This window comes from Vombatus ursinus, unplaced genomic scaffold (genome assembly GCF_900497805.2).
Source record: "Vombatus ursinus unplaced genomic scaffold, bare-nosed wombat genome assembly UNPS02014818.1, whole genome shotgun sequence".
NCBI lineage: Eukaryota > Metazoa > Chordata > Mammalia > Diprotodontia > Vombatidae > Vombatus > Vombatus ursinus.
This window is the reverse complement of record NW_020954596.1, coordinates 12,750,209-12,776,487: the sequence shown is the minus strand read 5'-3', so window position 1 is coordinate 12,776,487 and position 26,279 is coordinate 12,750,209. Positions and strand designations below refer to the sequence as shown.

Here is a 26,279-nt window from a genome sequence, read left to right as displayed (position 1 = left end):
ACTGGAAGGGATCTTAGAAATCAGTTAAGTCCAACTCCCTCATTTTACAAATGTGTAAACTGAGGCCCAGAGTAAACTTGCCCAAGGTCATATAGGAGCTGAGTAGGTAGGTCAGGATTTATAATCAGGTCCTCTGACTTCAAACACAGGTTTTTTTTTCCCATTGCACCACAATGTCTCTTCTTACATTCATCATGAATTTTTCCATTTTTCTCTGATGCTGTATTAAATATTCTCAACAATGGCTAAAATGAATTGATGGCTTCTGTTCCATATTCAATATGAAATGGCTTTAAAACATCATCATTTACAAAATGATCATGACATCCTTAGAAGGATTGTAACAGCTCACAGTGGCATCATACTTTACAATTCAATTTCATCCATAATCTCAGTTGTTCCTCACAAGAACCTTGAAAATTAGATATTATAAGGAATATTTTCCTCATTTTGCACAGTAGAAAAACAGATGGTTGGATTGGTAAAATGATTTTTTAAAATACTGAGCCAGGACTCCAGAGTAGGTGTTCTGAGCTCGGGTCAAGCTAATGCCATTCCTAGGACACAAGAGTCTTCTCATAACATGACTCAATCAAGTATGGAATTTGGCACAAGGTGGGTCCATCTTGAATCCTATACAATGGAGTTTGATTATGGGAGTTACCAGAGCCATAATGGCAGAGTGGAAAGAAGAGTGAGTGACTTTGGAATCAAGGAAGACCTAGATTAGAATCAGTGCTCTCCCACTACCTAGCTGTGTGACCTTGGACAAGTCACTTCTCTTGAGCTCTCTGAACCTAGTTCCTTTTCTGTGAGATGGGGATAATAAGTCCCTTCCACACAGTGTTGCTATGAGAATCAAGTGAGGTCATGTACAAGAAGCACTTTGGAAAGTGCTAGACAAACATAAACTGTTCTCACTGCTTCAGTGTCTTTTATTAATCAATCAATAAATAAACATTTATTAAGTGCCTATTTTGTGTCAGGTACTGTGCTAGGCAGTGGAGATACAAAAAAAAAAAAAAAAAAAAAAGGCACAAGACAGTCCTTGGCCTCAAGGAGCTAATCTAATGGAGGACACAACATGCAAACAAATATACACAAAGCACGCTATATACAGGATAAATAGGAAATAATTAACAGAGAGAAGGCACTGGAATGAAGAGGGGATGCAGAAGGCTTCCTGTAGAAGGCAGGATTTTAGTTGGAACTTAAATCAAGCCAGGGAGGTCAGTAATTGGAGTGAAGGAGGGAGAACATGGGGACAGCCAGAGACAATGCCCAGAGCCAAGAGATGGAGTATCTTGCTCATGGAACAGCCAAGAGGCCAATGTCACTGGATCGAAGAGCATGGTCCTCAGTTTCTCCATCCATAAAGTAAGCGAGTTGGACTACACAATCTCCAAGCCAGATGTGACTTGGAGAGGGATTGGGGACCCTTGTTATTACATCTCAGGAGTCAAGCTGCGGGTCAGGGTGTTGCGGGAGAATCCTCTGCAATTGCTATCCCCGTGTACACTCAGCCCAGGGGTTTCTAGCTCTTTCAGCCTGGGGGGGTAGAGGGAGGGCTGACCCCAGAAAAACAAAATCGACTCCTCTGATCCAAAATCACAGGGTAGAGGTCACCTGGGCCTTTCTACAGACCCCTGGTTGTGTATCCTACAACTTATCACGTGCCATCGGAACTAAGTTCGCATGTGCTCTTCTTTCCTTCAATAATAAATACTTACCTTTCCACACTACTCTTTCATATACACAACAGTCTGCTACCCAGGTCTACTCACTATTTTCTAGCCACATCCTTTAGCTTCTCATTTCTAAGCCCCTGTTCACACTAGGTCGACAACAACAACAACAACACCACACACACACACACACACACACACACACACACACCCCAGACCAAACTCAAACTATGTAAGTTAGCTTGGTCAAGCCTAGATGATAGAATGCTGAAGTTGGAATTAGGAAGACCTGAGTTCAAATCCAGCCTCAAGACATTTACTGAGCTGCATGAATCTGAGTAGGTCAAAAGCAGATCGAATGAGATAATATAGGTCAAGTACTTTGCAAACCTTAAAGCACTATATAAATGCCAACTATTATTGTTATTGTTGTTGTTATTAGTTACAGTTCTCCATGTTGGAATACCCTCTTCCCTGATCCATTCCTACCAGCTGAAATCCTACCTATACTTCAGGGACCAGCTCAAGTACCTTTTCTCCTATGAAGCCTTCCCAGGTTACTTATTACCGTCCCCAAATAACCCCCCACCCCTATCCCACCCCTACTGAACTAGCTTAGCATTTTAGTTTATACCTCTCTTTCCCCACATGGTGGCGTAGGGGAAAGCAGCCTGCTATAAATGAAAGAACAAAGTATTTGGAGTCAGAATTCCTAGGTCTGACACTTCCTAGCTGTGTGGCCTTTAGCAATTACTTCCCATCCATAGGCTTCAGTTTCCTCATCTGTAAAATGGGAGGATTGGTCCAGATGACCTCTGAAGTCCTTCTAGTTCCTCTGAAGCTATTAACCTAACAAGGAAACATGAAAGCCTAGGCCGTTCATTGCTGTCCTTCCATCTGAGAAGTTAACTTACGACCTGTGATTGCCTCCTTTGAGTTGTGTGGCCACCATTTCAAAGGATATGACTGAATATGATAAATGACCTTTTCAGGTACCCAATTTACTTCTGAGGGCACTTCATGGCTTGGGATCAATTGGAAAGGATTTCTAACCAAGTCTCTCACAACACTTTATAAAGTGTTCAGGGAGAAATAGCTCTGATATTTGCATTCATGGAAATGGCCAAAAGTTCCTGGGTGCTCACCACCTCACAAAAGGCAACTGATCTGTGTGTGTGTGTGTGTGTTTTTTAAAGTGTCCTTTTCATATCAAACAACATGAACACCTGATCTTGTAATCATGATATATTCTGGACATCCCGATTAAACCAAGGTCAGAGCATGTGATTAATTCATAACTGAACACTCAGGATAGCTTAAAATAAAGAATTTATCCATCCAATATTAGTATGCCTATGAAGAACAGGTTTTGACAGCTTCTTTCAGCTTTAATTATTTAAATGCTAAAGGTGCCTCTTTTTAAAAAAATCCTTGTTACAGCTTTCTGGGTTGTCTGAAGACTGGAATTTAGAATCTGGAGTTAATGATACAGATCACTTGTGTGGGTATGTGTGTTTCTTCTTTCCCCAGGATACCATAGCTCAGATATAACATCTGGTTTTCAAGGAGGACTTGTATTTGCCGCAATCTCACAGCTGGGTTGACAGGCACTGGGAAGCCAAGAGGCTTGGCCAAGGTGGAGGGAGCCAAGAACTCCACCAGTTAGGATGTTTAAAGACCAGCACATTTGACATCTGTAGCTGTTGCTTCCCAAACACAACCCTTTCAATACTCTCCTGGCCTCTTCTGTTTCCGAGCGAAGAGAATCCCAAGGCCGTATGGCTGTTAGAAAGCTGACTCTGAGCTCCAACAAAGAGCAAAAGTTTAAAGGAATAAATAAGGAACCATTCCAATGAGTCAGGTGGGAGTTCAGAGCAGATGAACTTAGGAGTGATCCTTAGGGATACTGCCTTTCCTTTTGGCCAAACATACGGCACTTGAAGAGAAGAAAATTTGGCTTTTGGTATGTCAGTAAAATGAGTGTTAGGGCTCACAATTTCAGAGCTGAAAAGAATCTCAGAAGCCATTTAATTCAACCTTTTCATTTACAGATGAGGCCCAGGGAAGATAGATAATTTGCCCAAGGTTACACAGTAAGTTTCATAAACTTAAACCCTCATAAACCCTCTAGCCTATCCTCTTCCCCCCACAATATCTACAGATATCTCTAAAGGCTTGAGAAACATGTTGTTATTGTTCAGTCATTTTAGTCATGTCTGACTCTTTGTGATTTCATTTGGGATTTTCTTGGCAAAGTTACTAGAGTGGTTTGTCATTTCCTTCCCCAGTTCATTTTTCAGATGAGGAAACTGAGGCAAACAGGATTAAGTGACTTGCCCAAGATCACATAGCTGGTAAGTGTCCAAATTCAGATTTGAACTCAGGTCTTCCTGACTCCAGGCCCAATACTCTATACGCCACCTACCTGCCACCTGGCCCTACCCCTCCCTTTTTATTGTTTAGGCTCTGAGGACAAAAGGCCAATCAAATCACCAGAGCACTGACAGGTTGTGGAATTGTTTGGTAGCTTTGATTTTTCTCCAAAGGGCCAAGGGTCAATCCAGCTCTGCAATTACTCTGTGTTCCACTGGCAAATAGTTTCATCTCGCTAATATATTTTTAGAGTCTAATTGTTAACAAGGATATTTATTTACTGCCTATCTTGAACTTCATGTCACCTGCAGAATAGGTAAGGCATGCTATTTGCGGGTTCCTCCTAGTCACTGGTAAAAATATTGAAGAGAACAGGACGAAGGACAGAGATTTAAAGGACTTCACTGTAGACATTCTGCCCCTGCCCCCTCCACCTCTCTAGGTGGACCTGCCTCACCAAATCCAAACTATTATAGAATATCAGTGAGCAGACGGATCTAGAGCTGGAAGCACCCTTAGAGTTCATCTGGTTCCACCCCAGCCCCATTTTACAGATGAGGAAACCATGGCCTGGAGAGGTTTATCCAAGGTCATAACATATTTTAAGGATTTGAACTGAGGTCTTCGGACTCCAAATCCAGTATTTTTCCCCCACTCTGTCACATTGTATAGGCTGATAACTACAAAATATGAGCTCATAAAAGGTAAGCTTTTGATGTAAAATTTCCCTTTTCAAAAAGAAGAAGTAAAAAATGTTGGTCTGCCCCATTTTTAAATTTAATTAAGCCCTAATGACTGTTAAGGACAACTTTAGAAATTTAAATGTCTTTCCCTGTTAGAGTGTTTTTTGTTTGTTTGTTTGTTTGCTTTGCTTCAGTAGATATTTGCATCAACATAACATCTCAAAATTTTCTTTGGATGTATCAACTAGAAAACAGGTGCTCCTTGACTTATAAATATCTGACTTAAAAATACTACCTTTAGGTATGAAAACGGAAGTCAGAATTGCATTGTGGTCAAGAAGGACTCCTTTGAGCCCCAGGGAGTAAAAAGTATTGCCATCTTCCTTAAGAAGTTGGTGACCATAGCAGCTGCAAGTAGGGAAGATGTGTTCCCAATATCCTGAGTCTTACTAGGCAAAAATTTTCCCATAGAAACAATATGACAATTTCTCAAGTACCTGAAGCCTACTTTAACTCAAAATGTAGCTGAATGAGTACTATATTTTTAAAAAACCTGTTTGGAACTCAGGAATAGTAGTCTGTTTTACAGTGTGGGCTAAACAGTTATTGTTCACTAACCTGGAAACTTATTATCGTCACATCGTTTCTATGTTCAGTCCCTAAGAACTGAAGAAACTATAGTTATCACTTCCACAGTCCTTCAAGGTTTACAGAGCACTTTGTTCTCAATGACTACATAAACCAGATAGTGAACATCTTACTATTCTAGTTTTAGAGGCTCGGAGAGATGGTGAGACTTCCTTGGAGTAACACATGGCTAACCATTAGAACAAATCAGAGCTGAACCCAAGTCTGAAGTCCAGAGTTCTTTTCCTTAAATCATGCGGACTCTAGAATACAATTTGTATTCTTGCTGGGGACAATCTATGTGTGCAGATGACCTAAAAGCCCATAAGAATAAAAGAAGTATCATGGGGGAAGACTTTTCCAAAGATAGATAGATACAGATATCTTTTGATAAATACAGATATAGATAGATAGGTAGGTAGATAGGTAGATCAATAGATATCCACTAAAATCTCCCATTATCTGGTAGTATGGGCAGGACCTTGGTTTACTGAAAGTTACACCAGTGGAGCCCATGATCAATAAGTCCTACCAAGTTAAAAAGGCTTCTTCTAAAATGGGGTGGGTTATTTTATTTTTTTCTTTATTTTTGGAAGCAATTGGGATTAAGTGATTTCCCCAAGGTCATACAACTAGTAAGCGTTTGAGGTCGAATTCAAACTCAGGTCATCCTGACTCTAGGGCTGGTGCTCTATCCACTGCAACACCTAGCTGCCCCATTTTTTTTCTTTTTTAAAATAAATTTTTGTCAGCCTAGCCAAGCCCAGAGAAGCTCTTTTCCAGGTTTGCCTCAAGATGACATATTTTTTAACTTTTTTGATCAAAGCAACTTTCTAATAACAACTATACACATATAACTACAGACACACATGTATATATGTATACATGTATTTATATACATACACACATATATGATGTGTGCTTTTTGTATATTATATACATAAATATATTCTATATACTCATAATGTATGTATAGATATTTAGAAGTGTTGTAATGCATGTATGACCTATTTTACATATGAAGAAACTCAGGCACACAAAGAATTCAGATGAATTGTGCAATCTCAGAGCTAGAGTAAACCTTAATGGTCAGGCAGGTCATAGTAGGGTATAAATTCCTATAGTACTTTCTGCAGTACACTGGCAAAAGAAAATTTGTCTTTATGTATTAAAAACCATTAGTGATTCAAAGCACATTCAGAGGGCAAAACAGTCTAGACGTTTAGTAAACTTAAGTGTTTAATTTGCAAAACGTCTTCACTCTGACAGAAATGTTAAGTTTCTAGTGACTCATGATAAACTCTCAAATAGGATTCTTTTGTAGACTCATGAATTTATAGAACTATAAGGGAAAAACCCTCTCCTTTTTTATTAGGATTTTTACTGAGACCCAGAAAGGTTAAGGTGACTTGAGCAAAGACACATAGGAGCAGGACTGTTGTGTGGGTCTCCTTTCTCTTGGCCCAGGGCTCTTTGTACTAAATGACATTTTCACATACTGTCCTCAATAAGAGAGACTCCTGAGCAGTTCTACAACTCCCACAATTGTCCTAGGGGCTGGAGAAATCCAGGGTAGTATGTTTATAATTTCTTTGCTAGGGATGCCAAACTTGACCAGCTGGAGGACTTCAGTGGGGTTGGGAGGTGGGGTGGGGACAGAGTATGATGAGGGGCTTTGAAACCACGCCATCCGAAGACAATTTAAAGGAAACTATTTTTGTTTCTTCTCACTTTAGCTTGGAGTAGACAAGTTTTAGGGGAAACATGATAGCTGCCTTCAAGTCTAGGGACAGTTAGACCTGTTCTGCTTGGTCCCAGGGGGTAGAAGTTAGAGAGAAACAGATTGTCCATCACTCTTTAAAGAAATTTCTAACAACTCCAGCTGCCCAGCACATGGTATAAGAAGAGCTAACATTTATATAGCACTTATTACCTTTTCTAAGTATTTTGTCTATACTTTGACACTCAGAATAACCCTGTGTGGTGGCAATAATAATACTAATAGTAATAATAATAGCTAGCATTTATATAGTGTTTTAAGTCTTATAAAGCACATTACAAATGTCTTATTTGATCCTCACAACAATCCTGGGAAGTAGGTGATATTATTATCCCCATTTTACAGATGGGGTGACTGAGGCAGACAGAGGTGAAGTGATTTGCCCAGCCAGTAAGTATCTGAAATCAGATCTAAGACTTGGGTATCCCTGATTGCAGGGCTAGCACTCTGTCCATTGTCCCTCCTAGCTACCTCGAAGTACTCTGGGTACTTCAATCCCTATGGTCACACTTCTAATAGGTATCAGAGGTAGGACTCAAACCAGTGTCTTTCTGACCCAAAGTCAAATACTTCATCCTGTGTACCACACTGACTCTCTTGCAACAGGCGGTCTCAAGGATGGTTTCCTGTCACCCAAGGTCCTCAACTTGAGACAGAATGACTTGTCAGGGAAATTATAGAGGGAGTTCATTTTTTCAGGTAAGGTAGTGAACTAAATAGTCCCTAGGGTCCACATACAGGCTGTTCTAAATATCAGCAAGAAAGCAAACTAAAGCTGAGTCATTAAAGGCTTCAATGTTTGTAAAACACTTAATATGGCTCCTGGCATATAGTAGGTGCTTAATAAATGTTTGTTCCTTTCCCCTCTTTCCCTGCTTCAAAGTTGACGACTTAAAAAAAAAATTATGATATTAACTTTGGAGCCTCCTGAATCTCAAGACTACCATTCAATGAGAAAATAGCCAGATGCAATTTTGTCTCCTATTTCCCTCTACACAAAGAAGAATTTCAGATGAATAATGATGGAATGAAGGCAAGCTGAGCCAAGATTTTTTTTTGTTAGGACTCAAGTCAGACAACAGTCTGCTTTGATGAGACAACTTCTGTCTGTCTGACCTAAGACCTGCTTGACACAATTCCACAGTGGGAATGCTCTGTTCCCATGTTGGTTCATGTATGGGACTTATTCAGCTAGTGCTTGAGTGGATGAGCCAAAAAGTTATTTATTTTTCTGATCAGGCTCTGAGATTAGCTTGGCATTCATCAAGAAAACTTGGTGTTCAATTAAAGTGAGACGCAGAAGTTGTCAGAGAAGTTGCCAAGCAACAGATTTAGGCAGACACAAAAGGACTGAATTTTCTTCCCATCCTTTCCTTCCTTTTAAAATGTGAAAGCACTGTAGGAAAGGTCCTGGACTTAGATTTACCTGGGTTCTAATCCCAGCTCTGTTATTGATTAGCTTGATTGGCTTGAAAAAGTCACTTTCTCTTTCTGGGCCTCAGTTTCCACATCTGTGAAACAAGAGAGCTGGAGTCCTGATGTCTCTTCTAGCTCTGACATTCTGTGAGCTCATGAGTCTACAAGAGCTTCATTCTTGAAGTGTGACGTTATACCCTGGAGACATCACCGCTGACTGCCAAGGCCAGTTGACTTTTTGATGTGAAGTGACAGAGAAAAGTTTTACAAGTTAAATGTGTCGATAATTTCTTATCTTCCTTGACTATTTCCCTAAACTTGAACTCTATGAATGGCATGGTATTTAAAGTGGATAATCACCTGTCAAAGATGTTACAGAAGAAATTTATGCTTCATTCAAGGGCTGGATTTATTGACCTGCAAGGTCCCTTCCAACTCCAAGATTCTATGCTTCATTTCTTGGTGTTTGGGTTTCCTCAGGAATTAGCCTTCCCTTGCCTTCTTCACAAGGTGTGTGGACAAATGAGATGACTTAGGAAAAAGTGCTTTGTAAACTATATGTGCACATATATATATATATATAGAGAGAGAGAGAGAGAGAGAGAGAGAGAGAGAGAGTTAAATATACTACATATACATATACTATATATAATTATATACTATATATACTTATGCACATAACATATAAACATAGTATAATATATGCATACATTTACACATATAATAAAACATACATACAGTGTGTGTATTTATACAGTATATGTATTATACAATATATGTGTGTATATAAATATATATATATATATATACACACAGAGTAATAAAATATACATACATACAGTAGTTGTTGGCACTTTTATAAATGGTACAAAGTCCACAGGTTTGAAATGCCATAGAACAGAAGTGTAATATCAGTCAGTGAGATGTCAATGTGGCATAACAGAAAAAAGTATTGGATATAGAATCTGAAGAGGTAGGTTCAAATTCTGGCTATACTTCCTATTAGCTCTCATGAAAGCTTATTGAAACAATTTTTTTTTGCTAAAAATGTTACTTTTGGAATGTTTACTAGGAAAATGCAGTTGTTTACCAAACCTCTCTGCACCTGAGCTTCCTCATATTTTACACAAGGGTGGGAGATTAGACCAAAAGATCTCAAGGCCCCTTTGCGTCTTGAAATCCCACACTCCTAGATGGGGTCAATCAGGGAAAGATTCCCAGAAGGCAAGGAAAACCTAGACTGTCCAAGAGCTCGGATTTCCTGAGCCTAGGAGGCAAAACTTGATCATTGCCCACTTCTCAGAGAAAAAAATAAGTATCTTTTTATCAACATTTTTAATGTGGATCACTTCTACTGACTCGGGGTTTGGAATGCAAATGAAACAATGCTCAGTTTACCTGCGCCGTGTAGAGAATTGAAATCATTCCTCCTTTCTGCTTGGGGTTCTAGGTTACTCTGGCATTTTAGAGTATCATAGGATTTTGAGGTGACCTAAGATCTTCGAGGCTAGGAGTTTCCAATGTTTTTGGTTCCCAAACCTTTCCATATCTTCTATTCAGTATGAAAGGAAATAAATTTTAGAGTTTATTATGAATATACATACACATAAGAAATAAAAATAAAGATATCAATTTTTCGTAAAGACAACTGGTATACAACATTTTTAGAATCATAAAGTTATTAAATGTTTATCAACATACCTTATTCACTAACAATACTATACTTTTGGAATATCTTAATAGGACAATATAGTAATTTACAAAATGTTTTCATACCCCAGGTTGAGACCTTTTGATAAATGTCAAGGCCTTCATTTTACAGGTGGAGAAATTGAGGTACAGGGAAACGAAGAGATTTTTCCCAAGCCATAGAGCCAGGATTTAAATCGAGGTCCTTGGATTCCAAAGCCTCAGCTCTTAATACAATACCACTGCAGTCTCCAAATTAGAATAAGTTGAGGAATAATCATGCCCATACAATAACGACTCCAAAATGAGGAGAAGCCTCCTGTTCTTTTTTTTTTTAAGACAAGGGAAAAAATCAAAATCTAGGACACTTTGCCTTGGTGTGTCTGAGTTCTGTGAGACTTTCAGCTGTGACTTCAGTTTTCAGTTAAATTCTTCCTCCTAAACACCATCCCCCACTCCAGTGACACAGTGGCTGAATTTTAGCAGGCCTGCTGGATGGACGTTGGTTAAACCTCACAGAAACCATTATACAGAAGCCGCCGAGGTTATTCTTGGCCCCGAGTGATGCTATTCAGTAAGGGGCGGAGCGGGGGGGGGGGGGGGGGGGGGATGTTGTAAAAGAAAGGGAGTCGTTAAGGAGCCTGTTCTGTGATATAATTTTAAAACCACTGGAGGGTAATTCTCAGGGTTTCAAAGAATCCATTTGAGAACATGAAATGGGGACTTTGAGACAGTGGAATGGTGGCTAGTGTTGTGGTCTGTTTCTCTTAGAGGGGTCCCTCTGGGGGCATAGCTTAACCTCTGGATGGTACCCAGACTGTCTATCGAGAGGTCATTCACACAGATCTAGAGATTAGAGCCAGAATAGCTAGTTAGCATTTATGGAGCCCATTAAGGTTTGCAAAACACTTTATAAATCACTATCTCCTTTGATTCTTCCAACAAAAGCCTGAGAGGTAGGTGCTGTCATTATCCCCATTTTGTTGTTGTTCACCTTTTGTTCCATTTTATAGATGAGGGAACAGAGGAAGATTGAGGTTTAAGTGACTTGCCCAAGGTTACAAGGCTAGTAAGTGACTGAGGCTACATTTGAACTCAGGTCTTCCTGATTACAGATCCAGCATTCTATCCCCTTCACTATCTAGTTTCCTCCAAGAGATCAAACCTTTCATTTCACGAATTGCCCTGAAAGGGGAAAAGTGACTTGTCGAAGGTCACACAGGAGGTAAGGATCAGAGCCAGAATTCAAACCCAGGTCCTCTGACTCCAAATCTACACCTTTTTGCGCTGCCTCCTAAACTGATTTTGGGGACATCATGGTGACTGCCAAAGAAAATATTTTCCTTCTTCTGGTCAGGAAATTCTGACTCTCCTTATACAATTTGAAGGTATAGATGTCTCCTTTCCTTTCAAATGAATGCAATTTTAGTCTCTCCCCATCCCTCCCACCCAAAAAGCAGTCACACAGGAATGTTTTGAGCTAAAGGAAAAGCCACAAATTCCTAACCCTTGTGGCCTCCTGCTTCTCTCCAGCCATACTAAATTTTTGTTAATTTCCTCTTTCAGAGCAATATACAAGAGAGACCCCCATAGGGCTTCTTTATTGTTCCAGGGGACCAAAGTTTTTTTGGGGGGATTTATGGATTACTTTTTGTGGGCAGAGAAAAGAGATTATTGGAGAATTCCATCTAAGTTGAGGGTTGACTTCAGAATACTGGCATGAGGACAGGAGCAGCTCAGAGTGGCAGTCATTTTCATTTTTGTTTTTAAATGTAGGTCTTTCCAGATTGATGTAATATATAGAGGAAGACTGGTTTGGGGGAATGTAAATTTCTTTTCTTCCATCTTGTTCTTTCATCTTGAGGATTCATCTGTGAGGTTGGGAAGCATATAAAAAGCCTTGACTCTTCCTTCCTTCTCCACCCCACATCCCTAGATTCCCTCCCAGAATTCCAAAATGTCAGCACTGACTCAATAGAATATAAGCTCCTTGAGAGGAGAAATTGTTTTCTTTTTTGTACTTGTACTCCCAGCACCTAAAACAATGCCTGGCAAACAGTAGGTACTTAATAAATGCTGATTTATCTCAGAGCCAGGACTTGTGACTCCCTGTCTATAACCCTTTGCACTGCCTCACCTCTGAGCGCCCCCCCCCATGTGCCTGGAGATTAGAATTCCTGTCTCTCTACCTAGAGCTAGCCTCAGTCTAAGGCATCGTTGCGGTCGGCTGAATAGGAGACTCCATGTTGCCTCTTAGCACTGATGTAGTATCTTGTTTCCCAGATAAACAGCTGGAGTCTAACCTCTGAGAACAGTTTACATCAGAATCTGCCTGATTATAAGCCTAGAATCAAAGTCCCCTTGTACTGGGTCAGCCCTGCAGCATAGGTCGGAGTTGGGTGGGTGGGGATAAATAAAGCGGCATGAGATGTGGTGGTGTTTTAATGGCAGGAGGTTCTTTTTAGTCTCCACATTTAGCAGCCAGAAGGAGTAAATGTCTTTGATGGATTACTACAGAATAAACAGAGCCCTGAGGGATTGACTGAGACCAGCAGAGAACAGAGGCTTTTGCCTGGGACCCAAAACAACTTCTTCTCTTGTAGGGTACAAGCGACAAATAAAATAAGTTCATCAGGAATGTTTCAAATCCTCCTTGAGTGTATGCTATCTGAAGTTTGTCCTTAATAAGAGCTTTCCATATCTCCTGGGCTGGAGTCCTCTGTAGAATCATAGGCCATTATCTTTTCTCTGAACTTTCTGACATCCACTGACATCCCCAGGAGTACTGTAGAGGATGGAGTGGTCCTGGAGTCCGGGAGACTGTTTCACATTATGCCTGTGAGACTTATGGGCTGTGTGATCATGGCCAAGACACTTCTTAACCTCTCTGAGACTCTGTGGAACCTACCCTTCATAGTTGTTGTGAGTCCCAAATGAGATAATGTATCTAAAGTGCTTTCAAAAATTCAAAGGCTCATATGAATGTTAATAATTAATCACTGTCCTGTTTGGGAAGAAGGTTCTGGGGCTTTAGAGAGATGGTTCCTCTCTCCAGAATATCAATTTGTGTCACAAGGGGCGTGGTAGGTCTACTGTTCTCTGCCCTTATCAGATCTTTTCTGGAGTAGTACCTTTCTGGGTACCACACTTTAGGAGGGACAATTAACAGCTAGGATAGGGAGAAGATTAGAGAACAGTTGAGGGATGTATGGATGCTTAAACTGGAGACAAGATGATTTCAGAAGGACTTGATCACAAAGGGAAAAGGAGATTAAATTTGTTCTGCTTAGCCCCAGATGACAGAGTTAGGAGCAAAAATATAAGCCACAAGAGGCAGACTCTGGGTTAAGATAAAGAACTTCTCAACTATGGATTTCTTGTGAGATAGTAAGGTCGCCATCACTGGATGTGTTCAAATGGAGGCTGGATAACCTTGTTGTGGGAGATTCTTTTCTGTGTCATAGATTCAAATGATTTAGAGCTGAAATTGGAGAGATTGGATGAGATAATTGCTAAATTCATGGTTATCTCGCCCTATCTCTCCATTTTACAGTTGAAGAAACTGAGGCCCAGAGTGGTTAAGTTGAACGCCCAAGCTAATGCAGGTAATAAATAGTACAGCTAGGAGCAGAACCCAGGTCTGAGGAGTTAAATTAAACTACTTTTGAGGTCTTGTCCAACTCTGTGGTTGCCTGCCATCACAGCTGGACAGCAAGGCTAATTTTGAGCACTGAGCTTCATCTTTCATGTCAGGAGTTTGCTGGCGGATTGAATTCCAATAACATTTTTTCTTCCATTTTTTTTTCTTTTGGAGGGGGGAGTGTACGAGTATTTTTTAAATTGAAGCCTTTCAAGGCAAATACTGAGCCTTGTTTGTTCCAAATTAAGTCAGTACCTTCACAACTAAGTGGGAGACCTTGGCACATGCCCATAATTGAAGAAAGAAAAGAAAAGCCAGTCATTTCTTAAATGCCTCTGGCTTGTTTGCTAACAGTGAGTGAAATTCAATACATCAAAAAAGTTTCATCAAAGTTCATGAACTGCCTGGCAAACCTGGGCCGAGGCAAAATGAAATGCTTCTCACTAATCATAATAACTCACGTTTACATCTTACACCTTAAGATTTACAAAGTACTATCTTCAGGACCACTGCTGCAGGTAGTACAGATATTATTCCCATTTTGCAGATGAGGAAAATGAGGCTGAGTTGCATGGCTAGTAAGTGGCAGAGTCGGAATTCAAACTCAGGTCTCTTATCCCCAAGCCCAACATTCTTTCCACTACCTCCAGCTAACTAAGTGCAAGATAAACATTCCTCAGTTGAAAACATGCTTTCATGACTTGAAGCCTTGCCAGCATCCAGGTCTGATTGGAAATCTATACCACTTACTTAATTAGCCTGCTCATTTATCCCCTCTGACCCTTCTCTCTAGTCAATGATATCCTTGCCATGCAATGTTGTTTATTGTAGTATTTATTTTTTCTTCTCTGTACTAGACTTGGATACTAGGAATACCTTGTCCTTGAAAACAGAAACCTGCATCTTAGACTTTTTCTCTCCCCTAAGGCCTAACACTGTACTTTGCCTTTTGTAGGATCATGGAATCATAGATTTAGAGCTGGATGGTACCTCAGAGACCATCTAGGGGAGATTTTTTTTAACTTTTATTTCTGTCATAAACCCCTGTGACAGTCTAGTGAAGCCTGTGTATACTCATCATAATAATGCCCTTACATAATTAAAGGAATTGCAGAGTTCCAGTTAGAGGTCAGTGAAAATAAAGATATAATTTTCCTCCCTTCCAAGTTTATGGACCTCGTGAAATCTATCCACTGAGTTCTTGGTGATCTCATCAGCTTCCATGCATTAAATTACCATCTCTGTACTGATGATTTTCAGTCTACCTTTCCTGCTCCAATTTCTCTGCTGACCTCCAAACTTGTGATTCCACCTCTCTTTCAGACATCTGGAATTGGATGCCCAGTGGACGTCTTAAATTCAGTATGTCCGAAATAGAACTCATTATCTCCCCACCTCCCAACTCTCCTCCATTCCCACCTTCCCTATTATTGTCCCTCAGTCATCCTCAGCCATCTCCCTCTATCATTATCTCCCATCCCCCATTTCCAATCTGTTGCCAAGGCCTGCTGGTTTCACCTTTGCAACATCTCTTGAACACGCATCCTTTCCTCTGACACTGCCAACCCTCTGGTTTAGGCCCTCCTCACTTAACACCTGGATCATTGCAATAGCAAGCTGGTGAGTTTGCCTACCTCAAGTCTCTCCCCACTCCAATCCATTCTCCATTCCGTCAATTAAGTGATTTTCCTAAAGAGAAGGTCTGATCATGTCACTACCCTGATAATAAACTCCAGTGGATCCCTGTTGACTTGAGGAGTAAATGCAAAAATCCTCATTTGGGCATTCAAATCCCTTCATAACCCAACCCCCTCCTACCTTTCCAGTCTTCTTACACCTGACTCCCTGACTGTACTTTTCAATCCAGTGGCACTGGCCTGCTGGCTGTTCCATGAACAAGATGCTCCATCTCTCTACTCTAGGCATTCTCTCCAGCTGTCCCTCATGTCTGAGATGCTCTCCCTCCTCCACTCTGACTACTGACCTCCCTGGCTTCCTTTAAGTCCCAACTAAAATCTCACCTTCTACCAGCAAGCCTTTACTAACCCTTCTCAAGTCCAGTGAGTCCCATCTGTTGATTGTTTCCTATTTTTCCCATATATAACTTGTTTGTACATAGTTGTTTGCATATTGTCGCCCCCATTAGACTGTAAGCTCCTTGAGGGCAGAGACTGTCTTTTGCTTCTTTTTATATCTCCAGCACTTAGCACAGTGCCTGGCACATAGTAGGCCATAGTAGGCACATAGGATGCTTACTGATTGACTAGCCCAGTGCCCTCATTTTAGAAACTGAGGCTCAGACAGAGTGGTTAAATGAAGAACCCTAACTAATACGGGTAGATAGCATCTGAAGTAGGCTTTGTACTCCAGAGACAGTGCTCTTTTTATGCTACCAAGCTGCCTCCCGGAAAGGGCTTACTAGATATTTGTTGGATATTGGAAGGGTAATTTCATGGGCTTGGAAATGAGGCCTTGATGATAAGGATGAGGTTTTTTCCTTTCTTTTTTTTCCCAGTTCTAGGTGTTTGGGGCCATACTATTCTTTGTTTTAATCATGAATGAATATAGATTTTAAAGTGAGGGCGACAGGTCAGAAGGCCAGAAACACCATCATAGTTCCCATGTCTAAAAGCCATTCAGCTTTACAATAATCTTTCCTTACAACTTCTTTGAGTGGTAGATAATAGCTAGCATTTATTAGAGCTCTAAGATTTGCAAAGCACTTTACAAAGATTTACTCATACTATCCTTATAGCATCCTTAGAACGTAGGTGCTATTATTATCCCCATTTTACAGATAAGGAAACTTGAGGGAGACAGGTTAAGTGACTTGCCTAGGGTCACACAGCTAAGTAAATTTCTGAGGCCAGATTTGAACTCAGGTCTTCCTGAATCCAGGTCTAGTGCTTTATCCACTGAGCCACCTCTGCTGCCTCTACCACTATTTTAAAGATGGAGATACTGAGTCTCAGAACAGTGAAGTAATGTGTGCAAGGATTAGAACCCAGGTCATCCTGGTCCCAAGTTCAGTATTCTATCTTCAGTACTCTATCTCATAATACACATGCTGCTTTCCAGAATGCTTGTAGCCATCTAATGTAAGTAAACCCCTCTTTAAGGCAGCTAAGTAGTACCAATGTATAAAGTGTTGACCTGGAGTCAGAAAGACTTGAATTCAAATACTGTCTCAGACACTTACTAGCTGTGTGACCATAGGCAAGTCATAGCCTCCAACTGCCTCAGTTTCTTTCCTCTGTAAAAATGGGGAGGATGATAATGATAATGATAATGATAATAATAATAATAATAATAATAATAACAGTACCTCAAAGGGATGAGGATCAAATGTGATAACATATGGAAAGCACTTTATAAACCTTAAAAGTGCTATATAAATGCTAGCTATTACAATTTATTATTACATATAGATGTCATAGTATCATGGAATTTAGAGTTGGAAAGAGGCTTCAAGTCTTAATCCCCTTAATTTACAAAAGTGGAAACTGAGTCCCAAAGAGAGTAGCATGCCCATGGTCACACAGGTAGTAACTGAGCTAGAATTGGAATCCAAGTCCACGTATTCCAGAAAACCTGTTGTAAATTTTTTAAAAAATATTAACTCATCAATTTTAAACCTTCCAGTGGAGTCCAGAATGGTCAGGAATATTCCTGACTCCTCTTTTCAAGCTAAGAGGTCATCTGGAGAGTGAATAATCACTGCCCTCTCTGACTTATCTGTCTAGCAATTTTCCCCTCTGTTTTGCGTAAGTAGAAGTCACAAAAGAAAGGCCTTTGTCATTATAGTCATAAAACTGATTAAATCAAAACCACTGAGAGCTCAGCTCTCCCACATCTATTTTTTTTCCAGGTAGATCATGAAAGCTGCATCTTCTTATTAACATACCCAATTCTTTCTGCTAGTATAGGTCACCAACAGTTCACCAGCCCGAGGTACAAGTTTAACTTCATTGCGGATGTGGTGGAAAAGATTGCCCCAGCCGTGGTTCACATTGAACTTTTTCTGAGGTAGGTAATTCTCTCTTATGCTTGCCTGCCGTCACCAATTCCTGCCCATGCCACCCTCGTTCTCCCCTCAGCTTTCTGTGTTTCCTTTGGCAATGATTGCTTTGATGGGAATAAAACCTAAGCCCCCTATCCCAGTCTGGATGGTTTTCTCCATGTCCCTCCCCACCCCTTTTCTCCTTTTCACCTCCAGTCCCCATATCCTGCTGCTTCTGACCTCCAAATCTTTGCTCAGGCTGTTCTCTCCTACTCAGATGCTCTCTCTGGTTTCCTCCCTGCCAATCTGACTTCTGACCACCTTCCAGGCCCTCCCAGCTCAAGCGATCTCTAATTTCAGTCAATTAATTTCAACAAACATTTATTAAGCACTGATGATGCGCCAGGCTCTATGCTAAACTTGACAGATACAAAGAAATTCTAAAAAGAGAAAAGTTATGCCCGTCCTCGAGGAGTTTACAGTTTATTCACATGATGAGTTTATAGTTCTTTAGGTGGCTAGGACAGGTGTATACATGAGTGCCTTAAAGGGTCGAATATCAGAGGGACCCAGGGGAGAGAGCCAAATAAAATGATCTAGGAAAGTGCAAAGAAGGGTAAATTCCATTTAGTTGAGGTACGGAGGAAAATTTATACCAAACATGACCAAGACCTTGATGAAAGACGAGGATTTCATGGGTAGAGATGGGACTCATAGGATTATAGTTTCAGGGCTGGAAGAGACCTCAGAAGTCATCTAGCCCAAGCTACTTATTTTACAGATGAGGAAACTGAGGCCCAGAAAAGTTCAATGTGATTTGCCCATAGTTACACATGTAATAAATGTCAGAGGCAGGATTTGAACCGAAGTTCTTTCATTCTAGAACTTGTGTTCTTCCTCTAAGGAATAAGAACGTTTATGCGTGAATGTGAAGGGGCAAGAGAAGACAGGACAAGATTGGGGAATTTGGCTGAAATAGAACCCATTAAGAGGAGTAATGCGAAATAAGGCTAGAAAGACAGATTACAGCCAGATTGTGAGGGGCCTTACACGTTAGTCTGAGGAGTTGTATTTTATCCTAGAGGTAATAGGGAGTCTTTGAAAGTTTTTGAGCAGGAGAATGACATAAGGAGATCTGTGCTTTCAGAAGAACTACACAATTTTTATGGTTCTTATCCCCCTGCATGGGGCAGCTAGGTGGTGCAGTGGATAGAACACTGGGCTGGGAGTCAGGAAGACCTGAGTACAAATCCAACCTCAGACACTTACTAGATTTGTGACCCTGGGCAAATCATTTAACCCAGTTCGCCTCAGTTTCCTCATCTGTAAAATAAGCTGGAGAAAGAAATGGCAAACCACTTCAGTATCTTAGCCAAGAAAACCCCAAATAGAGATGTAAAGAGTCAGACACAACTGAAAAACAACTCAACAAAAAATTCCCTTGCAGAGACTATAAATTCCTTGAGGCCAAGAATTAGCCTTTTATCTGCCCCCACATAGCAAAGCACAGGATTTTACAAATAGCAATAGTGAGCAAACCTTTATGAAATGCCTACTATGTGCTGGGGGGAGGGGGAAGAACGAGTTAATCAGCACACATATAAGTAAATACAGAATTTTTTTAAGATAAATACAAGGTCGAGATTGGGGGACAGGTATCAGGTCCTAAGGCAGTATGTAGAAAGTGGAACTTTAGTTGAGTTTTGAAAGGAATTGGATAGGGGCAGCTAGGTGGCTCAGTGGATAGAGCTCCGGTCTTGGAGTCAGGAAGACCTGAGTTCAAATCTGGCCTTAGACACTTGACACTTACTACCTGTGTGACCCTAGGCAAGTCACTTAACCTCGACTGCCTCACCAAAAAAAAGCAAAAGAAAAAAAAAGAATTGGATGTAAGAGGAAGAGTTGAGGAAGGAATATATTCCCTGCTTGAGGGGCAGCCTGGACAAAGGCAGGGACTGTGAGAGAAAAGGCACATGTCAGGAATGGCAAGACAACCAATTTGAGTGTGTGAAAAGGATTAAGACGTAACAACTCTGGAAATGTCTCTTAAAGACAAGTGGTGAAGAGCAGTGATCAACAAATATCCACTAACAGGCTGATGGAAGGAACAGCCACCATTTTTATGTTCCGTAAACAGGCAGAACATTTTTCAAATTCAACAAAGTTGTGAAGTTCTTCCAGTGTACAAGACCCCGTGATCAATTCTAGCGAAGATAAAATGAAAAATAAGACACTAGAGACCCAGTGACCTATTACATCCCATTGCTGAGAAGGGCCCTTTCAAGACCTGAGGGTAGAGCTTGATAAATGGCCACTCCATTAGGACTAAGCGACTAAGGATTATTCTTGGCACCAAAGAGTTAATTTATGTCAAGATGGTAAACAAATTATTCTTTAATCATTACAGGACCGAGCCCCATTTAGTTTAATTACTGCCTAAAGAACCCTGATTACAAAGTCCCTTTTATTAAGGTCACATCAAACTCTGAAATTCAATTACCTGGTTTTATCTGTTCTGAAAGAGATTTCAGTCTGGTAGGGATGATAGGACATGCACCCAAAGAACCAAAGACTTTGGAAGTCATGTAGTACAAACTCTTTTGCAGCCAAGTAGAAAGACAGTCTCTACCCTCAAAAAGCTTACATTCTAATGGGGGAAGGCAATGCATAAAAGGGATTTAGAAAGCTGGAGGGGAGAGAGCGCACATTCAGGAACAAGGGAGGAAAAGATTTCAAGTTGCCAAAAAATTTGCCAATCTAGATTAATAGAGGGAGTTTCCTCAGTGCGAATTTCCTAGACCACTGAAACTGACAATAACAACAAAAATGCATTCAAAGGTATGCAAAGCACTTTCCTCACAATCACAAAGTGAGGGAAGTGGTACAAAATTTTAGAGTTGTAGAAACTGAGGCTTAGAGAATTTAAATAACTCATACTAGGGTCACACAGCCAATAACTGGAAAAAAGTAAGACTAGAGCCCAGGAGTCCTGATTACAGATCCAATGCTCTTCTCACTATCCCACACAGACATCTAATGATGATAATGATGATGATGATGATGATGATGATGATGATGATGTTATAATATTATTATAAGAACTTACATAACAGAAAAAATAATAACAACAATTTGTTGTTCAGTTGTTTTCAGTCATATCCAACTCTTTGTGATCCTATCTGGGATTTTCTTGGCAAAGATACTGGAGTGATTTGCCATTTCCTTCTCCAGCTCACATTACAGATGAGGAAACTGAGGCAAACAGGGTTTAAGTGACTTGCCCAGGGTCACTCAGCTAGAAAGTGTCCAAGACCAGACTTAGACATGTCTTTCTCTCTATCCATTGCACCACTTAGCTGCCCAATAATAATACCTGGTGTTAATATGATGCATTTAACTTTTACATTTTTGGAAATATTTTTATATGTATTAACCTTATTTTGACCTTAAAAAGTCCTATGAGGGCAAGTATTATTATCTCATTTTACAAACAAAGAAACTGAGGCACTCTGAAGTGCATGCCCAGGGTTACTCAGTTAGTGATGAAGCCCAGACTGGACACTGTCTCCTTATTCTCAGACACTGCCCTTTTGACTGGGCTACACTGATAAAATTACCTGATACCGCCCTTTTGACTGGGCCATGCTGATAAAAATGATCTAGTAAACAAAATATAATGGTCAGTCAACAAACATTCGTTGAATTTCCATAGAGTTCATGGAACTTGCCATAGGTCCCTGGGGTATATACTGACAGACAAATACAGTCCCCACCCTGTAGGAGTCTGCTGTCTGAAAGGTGAGACAAAACAAATATAATCAGCAGAAATTTGCAGGTGCTCGAAGAAGGCAGATAAGCCACTGAGCTGACAGGTTGCAGACAGAGCAAAAGGCTGGCTTAGTCAGCTAATAAAACGAATTTCTGTAAAAGGGTTGGTATTGACTCACAGACTATTAAAGCCAGAAGGGAACATAGAACAAATAATATCAGAACATCAGAAGCTAACGCAGAGCATGTCATCTGGCAGGGGTCATAGGAGCACAGACCTCAGGGGCCACTTAGTTCAACACCTGAATTTTACAGATGAGGAAACTGAGGCCCAGGGAAGTTAAATAATTTTCCCAAGGGCTCCTAGGTAATTGTAGGTGTTTGGCAACCCCCTTCCTTAATAGAGGGGGAACTGAGAGATGAAGAGACTTATCTGAGTTCAGGTGATAGAGTTAATTGTGATCTAGCATGAACACCCAGGTCTCCTCTGTTACATCCCATTGCTGAGAAAGAACCTTTCCAGACCTGAGCATTTTACTTCATATATGGCCGCTCCATTTGGTCTAAAGAGTACAATCTTGGCACTAAAGAGTTGATTTACATCAAGAAAGTAAACAATTTATTCCTTAATCATCTCAGGACCAAGCCCCATTTAGTTTAATTACCCTTTTATTAAAGTACCACTTCAAACTCTGAAATCCAATTACTTGCTCTTGTGAGTAGGTAATGCTGGAATTATAGGGTCCTACAGTAGCAAAGAACCCCAGGCATCCCCCAGTGCAGCCCTCTAGGCCTGGTGGAGGAAGCGTCCCTCTAGAAAACCTGCTATCTCAAGCTAGCCCGTATGGTTGTTGGAATGGCTTCTTTATACTGAGCCCAAATTGGTTTCCCTGTAACATCTACCCCTGGGAAGCTAGGTGGCACAGTGTCTAGAGCACAGGGTTTGGAATCAGGAAGGCTCATCTTCATGAGTTCAAATCCAGACTTGGAGACTAACTAGCTTTGTGACCCTGGGCAAATCACTTAACCCTGTTTGCTTCAGTTTCCTCATCTGTAAAATGAGCTGGAGAAGGAGATGGAAAACCACTCCAGTATCTTTGCCAAGAAAACCCCAAATGGGGTCACGAAGAGTGGGACATAGTCCTCCTTTAAATAACTAAAGACACCCATCCTGTTTCCCAAGTCCCCTTTGGTCTTTTCCTCAACAGCCTAAAGAAACTTAGTCCTTCAAACCATTCACTGTATTGAAATAGACTGTCTGAATTATTCAGCAGGTAACACAATTTCTCATGATGACTCAACACTAGTGCTTTCCCTTTGAGATGATCACCAATTTGCTCTGTATAGATCTAGTTTATCCATAGTTTGCATGTTGTCTCCTCCATTAGAGTGTGAGCTCCTCGAGGGCAGAGGCTAGCTGTCTTTTGCCTTTCTTTGTATCCTCAGCGCTTAGTACAGGGTCTGGCACATAGCAGATGTTTAATAAATGCTTCTTGATGACTTGCTTTTATGGTGTAAAGGAAAGAGCACTAGAATCTTAATCAAGAGAGCTGGGTTCAAATTTTGGTATTCAATACCTGTGTGACTTTAGGCAAGCCACATTCTCGGGCCCTCAGTTTCCCCAATTGTAGAATGATGATATTAAACAAGATAATAACTGGGCCCTTCCTAGCTCTAACATCACTATGTTCTAGGGCCTCTTCTAGATCTGGCATTCCATGTTCCATCCAGCTCTGACTTTCCATGTTCTATGTTCTAAGGTTCTATCCAGCTCTGACCATCTATGATGGTCACACTGCATGCTATGTGCTGATGAACTTTGGGTATAGCCTCCCAACCACTGCGACAGCACCTAAAAAGGTCCCTGTTTGTGCTTACTTTGCCACAGGCATCCCCTCTTTGGTCGAAATGTGCCCTTGTCCAGTGGATCTGGATTTATCATTTCGGAATCTGGCTTAATTGTGACCAATGCCCACGTAGTGTCAAGCACCAATGCCATTTCTGGACGACAGCAGTTGAAGGTTCAACTGCAGAGTGGAGACACTTATGAGGCGACAATTAAAGACATTGACAAGAAGTCTGACATTGCCACGATCAAGATCAATCCCAAGGTAAGCAAGTAGTGAAGATAGTGTTCTTATCAGGCAGAAAATAGTTTGAATTCTTGAATGTTTCAAGAGCACTGTAGGCTCACAGGATGCCAGATATGGAAGAGAACTTAGAACCTAAAAGTTTAACCCTAGAAGGGAACTTAGAACCATTCTAGCTCAGTTCCCTCTTTTCAATATTCCATCAATCAACCAAGAAACATTTATTAAGCACCTACTATGTGCCAGGCACAGTGCTAAGTGCTGGGGATACAAACAGAGGCAAAAGAGTCTCTGCCTTCAATGGAGGAAATCTAATGAGGAAAGACAAACATGTGAGGGAGATGGAAAGGAGAAGGATAGATGGAGAAAGAGGCAAGGAAGGCAGGTGAGAGGGAGGAGAAGTGTCCCTGAGGATAAGATGAAGCATGACTAGGGCCCTCCTACAATGGTGGGTCTCAGGAAGGGAGTCACCCATCGGGCAGGCAAGGTCCCAGAGTAAGGGTTTCTCTAGGGTGACAGCCTAGGAGAAGGAGAAGTCCAAAGAATGAGTGCAGGCAAGAGTTAAGTGAAGTCTGGCCAGGGTCCTTGCTAAAGTGGTAGTCCTGGGGAGACAGTCCCAAATTAGGAAAGCAAGGCCTCATTTTTCTCACTTATAAAATTAAGAGGTTGGATGGATAATCTCTAAGGTTCTTTTCAGCTCTAAAAATTTTTTTCCAGCTAAGTTTTCTGTTTACCTATTAAAATTTGACCTCCAGACAACCTGTGAGAGGGTGCAGATAAGTGCATATTATTATTTTACAAATATCAGTCTTAGGCTCAGAGACTGACTTAGGTCATGAAATTAAAACTTGGGGAAATAAGACTCCCTGTCTCCTAATTCATAGGCCAACCAAAGCACTTGCTCCCCAGTAATAATAGTCCTAATAAAGTCTAGAATGATCATCTAAGAAAGTTGAAAGGGCCTCTCATTTCACCAAATGCATGTCGTTTCCATTTAATATTTGGGGTCAAAGAGTTAGGACCAACAGGATCATAGGACTTGAAGAGATCTCCCTCATTTTACAAATTAGAAAACTGTGGCTTAGGATCAGCGAGTTATTTGTCCAAAGTCACACAAGGATTGCTTTTGAACTCATTTAATCGAGGAGGGATGGAATGGTGGGTTTGGTCTAATTTTGTAAATGTCCAAGCAACCTTGGGCCCCCCCTTTGATACTTCAATGGTGAGTCTTATTCAATAAAGTGGAACTCTGTGAAGTTTTTAATCTTCAGCTCTTTACCTTTTGTGCAAACTTGGGCTTTCACAATTGATGTTTGCACAAAGAGGAATGCACCAACATTGGACATAGCATTTCTGAGCTGGAAGAGACCTTAGAGATAGCCCTCATTTTACAAAGGGAGGAAATGGAGTACCAGGGAACGAAAGAGACAAGTACATGAGCACTGGTTTTTTCAATGTTAAAATAAAAGGTTGTTCTTAGAGAACATCTAGCCCCTTCCAGCTCTTATTTGCCCAAGGCCATAGAGTGAATTAAGAGAACTCAAATGAGAGGCTAGAGTTCTTTCCACTACACTAGGCTGTCTTTCATCCAGAAACAGTTTATATTTGGCTTTGGTATGCATTGCGTGACTTTTATAGATTGGGGCTATAATTAGGTTTAGCTTAGGCTCAAACTCAAATGAGTTTGCATTCCCCCATCCTGCCTGGGTGGAGGAGAGAACTGGTGTGGGAGGGAGTTGTATCTTGAGTTAGATGGGGCCCTGGGGCTTTGGACATACTAAGAATTGAGCGTATTTTGGCTTTGGGAAAGTCATCTCTCTGAGCCTCAGTTTCCAGGCTGTCATGAAGATCATAGGACAGATGAGCTAGAGATGGGAGGGATCTCAGAGGTCATCTCCACCAACCCCTTCTTTCAATAGGTGAAAGAACTGAGGCCCAGTGCCTTGTCTACGATCATTCAGGTAGAGTACGTATAGAATCTTCATCTTCTGACTTCAAGCCAATCCTCTTTCTGCTATACCATACCGCCTCCGTAGACAAAAACATTTTACAGAGCTCCACATAAATCATAATAATAACAATAAAGAATAATAACTCATATTTCTATGGCATTTTAAGGTCTTGCTCTTATTGTTCCATCATTTCAATTGTATCTGACTTTCCGTGACCCCATTTGGAGTTTTCTTGGCAAAGATAATGGAGGGGTTTGCCATTTCCTTCTCTGGCTCATTTTGCAGATGAGGAAACTGAGGCAAACATGGTTAAGTGACTTGCCCAGGGTGTGAGGCTGGATTTGAACTCAGGAAGATGAGTCTTCCTGACTCCAGGCCTGGCACTCTAAACACTATGGCACCATCTAGCTGCCCATTTTTTTGCCCTACTTTAAGGTTTACAACACATTTTCTCCACAAGATACTTAGGTATCGAGTGAAAGTATTGTGGCCATTTTACAGATGAGTAAACTGAGACTCAGATGTGAAATAACTCATCTATGGCTATGTAGCTATCTAGTGTTACAGTCAGAATTT

At 40.8% G+C, this 26,279-nt stretch overlaps 1 protein-coding gene across 1 annotated transcript in view; it reads left to right on the top strand.

Annotated features, from left to right (window-relative positions):
* The window catches only part of HTRA3 (HtrA serine peptidase 3), a 49,139-nt gene that overhangs the window by 3,639 nt on the left and 19,221 nt on the right, over window positions 1-26,279 (top strand). The window contains exons 2-3 of the mRNA XM_027835966.1: window positions 17,820-17,919; window positions 23,550-23,772. Coding sequence (XP_027691767.1) covers window positions 17,820-17,919; window positions 23,550-23,772 — 323 coding nt within the window. The remainder of the gene's footprint in view (window positions 1-17,819; window positions 17,920-23,549; window positions 23,773-26,279) is intronic.